Source organism: Centruroides sculpturatus, unplaced genomic scaffold (assembly GCF_000671375.1).
Source record: "Centruroides sculpturatus isolate CEXI.00-Female unplaced genomic scaffold, Cexi_2.0 scaffold1235, whole genome shotgun sequence".
NCBI classification, from domain to species: domain Eukaryota; kingdom Metazoa; phylum Arthropoda; class Arachnida; order Scorpiones; family Buthidae; genus Centruroides; species Centruroides sculpturatus.
The window spans coordinates 53,552-62,309 of record NW_019385386.1 but is presented as its reverse complement, the minus strand read 5'-3'; the positions used below and the strand labels follow the sequence as shown (position 1 = coordinate 62,309).

The 8,758-nt window shown below is 29.3% G+C and overlaps 1 protein-coding gene across 1 annotated transcript in view; it reads right to left on the bottom strand.

Annotated features, from left to right (window-relative positions):
- The window catches only part of LOC111638399 (ras GTPase-activating protein-binding protein 2-like), a 78,572-nt gene that overhangs the window by 53,380 nt on the left and 16,434 nt on the right, over nt 1-8,758 (bottom strand). The window contains exons 2-3 of the mRNA XM_023384104.1: nt 3,831-3,957; nt 52-133 (exon numbers count right to left, since the gene is read on the bottom strand). Coding sequence (XP_023239872.1) covers nt 52-133; nt 3,831-3,925 — 177 coding nt within the window. The 5' untranslated portion in view covers nt 3,926-3,957. The remainder of the gene's footprint in view (nt 1-51; nt 134-3,830; nt 3,958-8,758) is intronic.

Sequence of the window (8,758 nt, the reverse complement as noted above, 5' to 3'; positions counted from 1 at the left end):
TTTTTTTTTTTTTAAATTTTTAGATAAATATTTTAATCATATTTATAATACCTGTTGTCCAACTACAGCCTTAGTTTCTTGTCCTGGTTGATCCAATCCTCCATGAACAAAAGATGAATTATTACTATAAAATCTATCAAAAAAATAAATGTATTAATTTAATTACATACTTTTCATTATATATGTAGTATTAGTTCAAAAATTAATTGTTCCTTAATATTGATTTACTGATCAATATTAAGTTAAAAGTTACAGTAATACTTATTTAATCATGTGCAAATAATTGAATACTTTTTAACTATTCTAATTTTCACATTCTTGAATATTTTCTGTTTTGTGTCATTTACCTCCAAAGATGAAATTTTGAAAATGCTTAATACTTAATAAAATAATTTCCTGTCATAATGCACCATCTCATGTCTGAAACTATTCTATATTTTAAATATAATCAAGCTGTTATGCAAAATACAATAAGACTTCTCTAACTCAAATATTTCTTTAAGAATTTGAAGAACTTGGTAGGTCTGAATGAAATAGCATAGGGGGTTTAATGTCTCCAACTTAAATTTCTTAACTTGAATTTTCTCTAAGTCAAAGTTTTTCATGGTCGTTGACACCAATTTATGTTAATTTCAACTTTTCTGACTCAAATTTTCATATTTTTTTTTCTATCAAAGTAAACCTAATTATCGGATTTCCATGAAATTTTCAGACAACATTCCAGTCCAAAGCAAAAGATCCTCTCACTTTATCTCAAAAAGATGTACCTGCAAATCTGTTCGAATCCATTAGTTACTGAATATTTTGCTGAAAGGCATTATACGAGCTGTTTAAAAATAATAATAAATATATTTATCATATAGTTAATCATTTTTAGATACTCTAAAAATGATTAACTATATTTTTATAAAAAAACGTGTTAAACCACAATGTTTTATAAAATTTCCATGTTATAGAGAATGATTATACACCTATTTGATAAATATAGAAACACAAATTTTAAGATGTACCATTATATAATACATAAGTTTTTATATAATTGTATTTTTTTTCCATCATATTTACCAATGTCATAAACCATACTCTATTTTGTATTTTTAACAGCACTGAAGAGGGGTTGAGAACATAAATCAAGCCGAAATGCATTTGAATAATTAAACAAATATTTATAAAATAAACCATAATTTTTTCTAACCAATTGCTGTTTGGTCATCTACCAAGAACCTTTTCTCTGGATTACAAGTATGCTACACAGAATTTGAACATACAGCAACCATACCTTCTACATTAAAAAAGAGATATTTTCAGGGGTATTAAAGAATCAAGTTTATCCCAATAGAACAATCCCAAAACCATTATTCCACATCCATCAGCTTGTAAGATTGCCACTTGGCAAGATGAGTCAACAGTTTTGACAACCCTATGGTAGTTTTCCACATTGTCAATGTATCTGTAAAGTATTTTTTTTTATCTGAGTAGTGGGAGAATGGGACTTATTTACAACTGATTGAAGTTGGCTACCCTTGTGTATCTTGGTCTTGTTTGAACAACAAATAGTCCTATATACAAGATATGTCAAAAGGTTTTATTATATGGCATAACAGACCATACATCAGGGATTTCTTGCATTCCATTAATTCAAATCCATTTGGTCTTCACCTATGTGTTGAATAGGAAAACACCTCATCTGCACATTTCCTAAACACTGATTTCTCCATAATTGTGGGCACTGTCAACATTGATATACAGGAAGTCCAAATATAATCCATTGTTTATTCCACCCATATCAAGAGACCCATACTTATATACTGTAAATGGGCAGCTTTTCAAGTCATGAACAACAGATATAAACAACATAGTCAAAAGGGCATATACACATCTCCAACAGCAAGGACAGAATAGTGAAACTAAATTACATCAGAGGACTTACTTTAAAATATGCCTAACCTTCACCTATTATCAAGGAACTTACAAAAAATACGCTTCATTGACCTCAAAATTCATAAGGACCAATGGTTTTTTTAAGCCAGTGAGGTACTGTATATTGAACAACTCAAATGAATTTACAAAGAAATAGCAAGATAAGTATAACAAACATCATGAAATAGCAAGAGTCAATAATTTCTCTATTGTTTTTATATCTTAATCAAATGATTGAGTTAAAAACAATAGTGATTAGAATTTCTAATTTTCAGAATTCCTAAAGATTCTCCAAGTGACCTACAACTCCCAGAAGTTATACCAATACTTCTGGGATATATATGGATATAAATATGAACTATGACTTGAGTCACTGCCACACCGCTGTTAATACCTAACCTACACGTTTATTACACTTGTTCTATTAGTTTTGAGTCAACTTCTGTGTATTAAAATAAGCGCCTTCATAGGTCTCATTGATGTATTTTTTATTAGGTATTATTAAAACATGTGCAACTTAAAGCTTTGCTTATTGAATCAAATAAAGCTTTAAGTTGCACATGTACCTATACCTATCCATTTACCTCTATACCTATCCATTTATAGAAGAATCATGAGTGTAAGCAAGTATGATTCACTAGGTGGCCCACTGACTGACATGTAATTGAAATTATAGCCTGCCTCCAAAATGAATTGGGCAGTCCTGCTCTATGGCCTTGCTAAATTTTAGCACTACACTTGGATCAGTGTCAGAATATTCACTAGGTGGCTCCTCCTCAATCGTATTAGCCTTCTGACTCTCTTTGTACAGTTCTTCGATTGTACATATCCCAGATATAACAAGTGCATCATCAAACTCTACAAATTTCCAGAAACACCCAAATAGTGACTAAATGTTAAAACAACAAAGTTTACAATAAATGGGGCTAGAAAAAAAAACTGTTATACTGATCCACTAAAAGGAGGTAAACATTACATTAGTTTGGCATAACCCGGGAAAAAAAATCCATTGTTCCGTGATCCATTAAAACAAGTTTCTACTGTATAACTGAACCCTGATTACAATAAACAGTCTACTGTATTACATTCTGCACATAAATTCTGTAATAAACTGTTCTGCCAAAATATGAAATCTTTAACTACTCTTACCTCTGAGACATTGTTTCAACAGGCATATTTAAAAAAATGTTAAAAAAAATACCCAATTTATGACACACTTAAGTTTATTGAGGATACTATTAATTATCTATCTTTTTGGACTGAAATTTGAAAAAAATTGTAGACATAAATTTTCAATGTTGTCCATTATCTGTCCTTAATCTTGAGAACCGAGTTAGATAGATGAAAGATGAGACCAGATATGGAAAACTTAGGGGCAGAAGGTCTTGATTAACTATATATGAGTTTCCGATGCAAACTGGAAGTCGTTATTTCAATTCAAAAATTTTCTCTGAAAGGTGTTAGATTACCTGCATGACTCTCTATTACTAACAGGAAAAGTATGATATACAGGGGCAAGACACTACTAATTTGATGTGGAAAATGCATATTTTAAAATGTGATTAAAAATTGCAGCCAACATTGTGATGATGTCACAATAATTATTCATATTCTATTCAAAAGTAGATTCTTGATAATTAATCTTAACACTAAATGAAATATTTAATAGCATTTATTTTAACAAATTTTTAAAATTAAATACAAAGAATGAAATATTGTATTAATAGTAAAAAAGTTATATAATTAAAAGAGCTAATACTTCATTAAATTGAATGCAAATAAATTTTAAATAATACAAATTTGTTGAACAAATTTTGTTCATATATTGGTTTACATTAATTGTTTTTAAATATTTATTGACAAAAGCAATTTTATTAAAAATTTTATAAATCAAACTAAATTCTACTAACCTGTGAAGATGTAATGGTGCTTTGTTTAGAAGTGTGTAATATTGTCGTACAAACTCATGACCCACACACTGGGGACTAGGTTGTTCCATGACCATGACTTTTTTTTTTTAATCTTTAGAAGCAAGACCTATTTTAATTAATACATAATCTATTAAAATTATTATTATTTCAAAAACTACAATAATTAAAATTAAAGCATTAAAAATTCTTAACTGATTTTAATTTTTTAATTTGCTAAAACTTTAGCATAACTTTAAAAATTAAAAGCAATTTAATAAAATTTTAAATCTTCATTAAAAATCACTTTATTAGCATTTTATTAAATTTATAATCTGTCTGAAAATATTTATAATGCTTATATTTACATAATTTATAAATTAATGAATAAAAAAAATTGGATAATTCATCGCACAAAATCATGTATCTACTGATTCTATATACTATATAAACTAAACCATTTTCTCATATTTAAAAAATAAAATATAATTAAATATAAAAATACACATACAATGCTAACTTAATTCATGAACAAATTTCTAAAATATGTTCAAAGCAATTCATTAAAAAAAAAATTTAAGAAAATCAGTTAGTTACAGATCTTTGTATTTCATAATGCCAAACATGAAGATCAACAACTCATCAACACCCTATCTGAAACTTATTACCAGTGTGTTTTGTGAATAATACAGTTTATCACTAATGTTTTCAAACTGTTAAATAGTTCTTTCTCAGGTGAAATATACCGAATAATCAATAGAACATATCAAAATAGAATGTGAATATTCAAATTAAATCGAATGTATGCTTGGTGAAATTCGTTATGATGAGCAACGCATTTCATGGGTGGATGGTGGTAAATTAAAGATTGGCATCCATAAGGGCCTGCCAGGCAACAGATAAATTAAGCTCCTCCTTTTGGTTGATGCAGGTGGCTGTGTGGCTTGTTCTATAAATGGATACGGCCTCTAACCATCTTAGATGTTCATGGTGAGAACAAGCCACAAGGCCACGTGCATCAACCAAAAGGAGCTAAATTTATCTGTTGCCTGGCAGGCCCTTATGGACGCCAACCTTTAATTTACCACCATCCACCCACGAAATGCGTTGCTCATCGTAACGAATTTCACCAAGCATACGTTCGATTTAATTTGAATATTCACATTCTATTTTGATATGTTCCATTGATTATTCGGTATATTTCACCTGAGAAAGAACTATTTAACAGTTTGAAAACGTTAGTGATAAACTGTATTATTCACAAAACACACTGGTAACAGGTTCCAGATAGAGTATTAAGTTCATAATGCCAGTATTCGATTTGGCTGAAGATGAATTATATAATATTCAAAGCTCTAGTAAAGCTAAGTCTAGTTCTGAAATTAAGAAATCTTTCTAAGTTTAAAACTAATAATGAAAATAAATTGATGATGCAAGTTTCTTTCTGTTAAAAATTTTAGTTATTAAATAAACTTATAAAATCTGAAAATAATTTAGAGTAGGATTTGAACTTAGAACTTATTCTCATGTTTTGAGATAATACAATATATATACAGTAGAACCTTGATTATCCAGACTAATTGGGGATGAAGGTAGTCAGGATAAGAAAAAATTCGGATAATCAAAACAAATACTTTGTCATTTAATGATAATATAACACGTTTTCTTTTCGATGACACATCGGTAATATTAAAAGTAAATACTGTATTTAAATTGTGATCAAATTATTCAAGAAACAAATGTTCGTATTGAATTTGGACTACTACTGACCAACGTTAACAGACTACCTATTGTTTAAAAGGCCCTCTGGTGGCGCAAGAAGACGAATTTTATAAAATAAAAAGCAGTTGAAACTGCATTTTTATGAATAAAAATTTGACAAACTATCATTTTATGATGAGTAAAATTTTTTCGTCGCGTTCACGGCTTTTAAGTAATGCATAAACCTTCGAAACACGAGTCCCTTTGGACTGCGAGGCATAGGCGGTGGGCCCACGTTGTCCATGCCTTATGCCACCCTTGGTCATTGAAATGATGTAATTTGAAAATAAAATTATTTATAAATATGTATGTCAAGTTATATTTTTATTACGATGCAAAATATATTTAAGAGTTTACGGCTACTGTGCTGGGTGAGATGTTGAAACAAAAAAAAGTTATGTATTCCATCATGTACATAAACAGTATAGTGTAAATCACTGTACTGTTTATCACTATATCGCCAAGTGTAAATCAGCAAATTCATAAAATTTTTGTTTATTTTGAACAATCCAGATAATCAAAAATCCGAATAGAGGTCCGGATAATCGAGGTTCTACTGTATAATTATTTTGTATGTATGTGTACACATTATTTGTATGTGTATTTTTATATTTAATTATATTTCGTTTTCTTAAATATGAAAAAATAGTTAGTTTATATAGTATATTATTCATTAATTTATAAATGAATAAATACTCTTGATAGATATGTATCTATCAAGAGCATTTTCCTGTCCAACACTGGAGTCATACCTCCAGTGCAGTTGGACTTAATATTTTACTAGTTATCAGAGTTAACATTTTTTTTTTTTTGGTTTATATAAAACTCATTTCTACCCTCAAAATTAAGCTTTGTATCATTTTATAATAGTACAGTAAAATTCAGTTAAGATGTTCTCATCTGAGATGTTTTTTCTCCCAAGTCCTTCAAATTCTGCAGTATCATCATTCTGCCCATAAGCACTGGTGTCAAAAAATGTCACTGACCCAGGGAAAAATTTACATGGGCATCAGGAATGATTGAAAAAAGTTGTGAAATGAAGTCCTGGTTCCTGTGAATCCTGGGCCTGGGAAATTTTACCCCATCATCCCATCGATCCTGCCTGTAAGACACTTGTTAAAAATTCCCACATATGTTCCCTTATGAGATTTTACAAAGTATCAATTCCATGAAGCAATTTTTATCCGCTTAAAATGATCATGTCAGTGTCCAATAGAGTTTTCCTCAGAAAATGCATGCACAGAAATCTTCTAGTCTTGATAGAAGGGCAATGCAACATTTGGTATTACTGACACTGGGAGTTAACTTGTGGCTAACCCAATGCTAAGAACTTTAAAATTTCAAAATTTAGATTACAAATGAAATTTGTTACAGTTGATTCCAGTATCAACAATTAAACAATTTCTGACTAACTAATCATTTTATTTTGTATTTTTAAAAAAATAATCAGAATTGTCATCATTACTTCTTTCCTGGCTGTTATACAGTATAGGCTTATAACAAAGAAGAATGACAATCAGTCAAAAAATAACTTTCCAAGATTTTCACTCTTTTGGACTTGGGAAACCTTGAAATGTAAAGAAGTGCAAAAACATTCTGGATCTTTTTCTGTATGCATGGATGTTAAAATGTGTTTGGGAACACAATTTAGTTCAACCACTTTGAAGCTCAATAACTCCCATGTTAAACCATCTGACTCTGATTCAAAAGCCACAGAAGTTATTAAGCATCAAACAGGGTGAAGAAAAAAGAACAGGAAATACATACAGGAAAAAAAATCAAATCTTTTGCATATCTAAACATTTCAAGGTGTCCAGAGTACTAAAACAAAAATTTGGGGGGTCATTTTTTGACCAATCACTACACTTTCCCCTGTTATATTACAGTATAACACCCAGGAAAGTAAAAATTATCAAATATGTATTTATATATTAACTATGTCAATAGTTATAGTAGTCTTTTATCTTTGAAATAAAAAAGTTTCTACATCCTATCTTTATTAGAACTCTATTTACTGAAGCTTTTATTCTGAGGTCATATGATGACATCAGAATTCCTGGGCCTACTTTGGTAACAAGCCCTCCTAATAAGGCAAAGTTGAAGTTGGTAGATTTTTTACACTACTCCACAGCCCCATTTTTTTTTACATTTTAAGGCACTGTAAGTACCAAAATCTTCAGAAATGCAAAAATATTGAGTGACCAAAATTTGACTGATCAATATACTTCCCCTATATTATATTCTCTAATAGCCAGGAAAGTAATGTGTATATATATGAGGTATCATTCAAACAAGAACTTTTTCTACAATAAATTGATTGAAAACAAAATCAGTTATTGTAATTATTTATAATTATCTACCATATCAATTATTATTATACACAAATAGTTGTAAAGATAATTTAACTAAGTGTTGTTTTTGCATATTTTTAGACTTATGAAATTAAGATTATTATTTGAGAAATACAGTTTAAATACAGTATCAATACAGTATCATGACAAATAGTTTAAAAGTAATTTTTTAATACTAAACTTTCTAATAATTTCCATTTAGATGAAAAATCATTATAAAACAAATGTTAAATCAAAGCAGAATGATGATTTTTTTATATTATATACAGGGTTATTCATAAGTTCATAAAACATTTTAAAAATTTAACATTAATAAACTACTCAATAGATACTATATTTTTTAACATTGAAATAAAGGTAAACTCCAAGATTTTCAGGAATGGTATGCATGCATAGTTGCCGTGATTTGTCATTAGAAGGAATTGTCCCTCTAATTTTCAGCTGAGTATAATGATAACATCTTTCAACAAGACCTCAAATAAAAATTTGCTCCAATGCTGGATATGATGCATTGGACAAAATTATGATACATACATGAATTGGCCACCCCAGTCAGATTTAATCCCATGTGACTTTTTTTTTATAGGAATTCATTAAGGACAGTCTTTGTGCTCTCATTCCCTCAATCTTCAGGAACTGCATGACCATATCATTGTAGCTGTGGCACTGGTCACCCATGATATGCTTACATGCATATGGAAGGAAATAGATTATTCACTAGATGTAAGAACACTTCAAAACTATAATCCAGTTAAAAACAAACATTTATTAAAAAACAAATGTTTTCAACCTTTACAAAGGCCATCCTCAGGTTCTAGT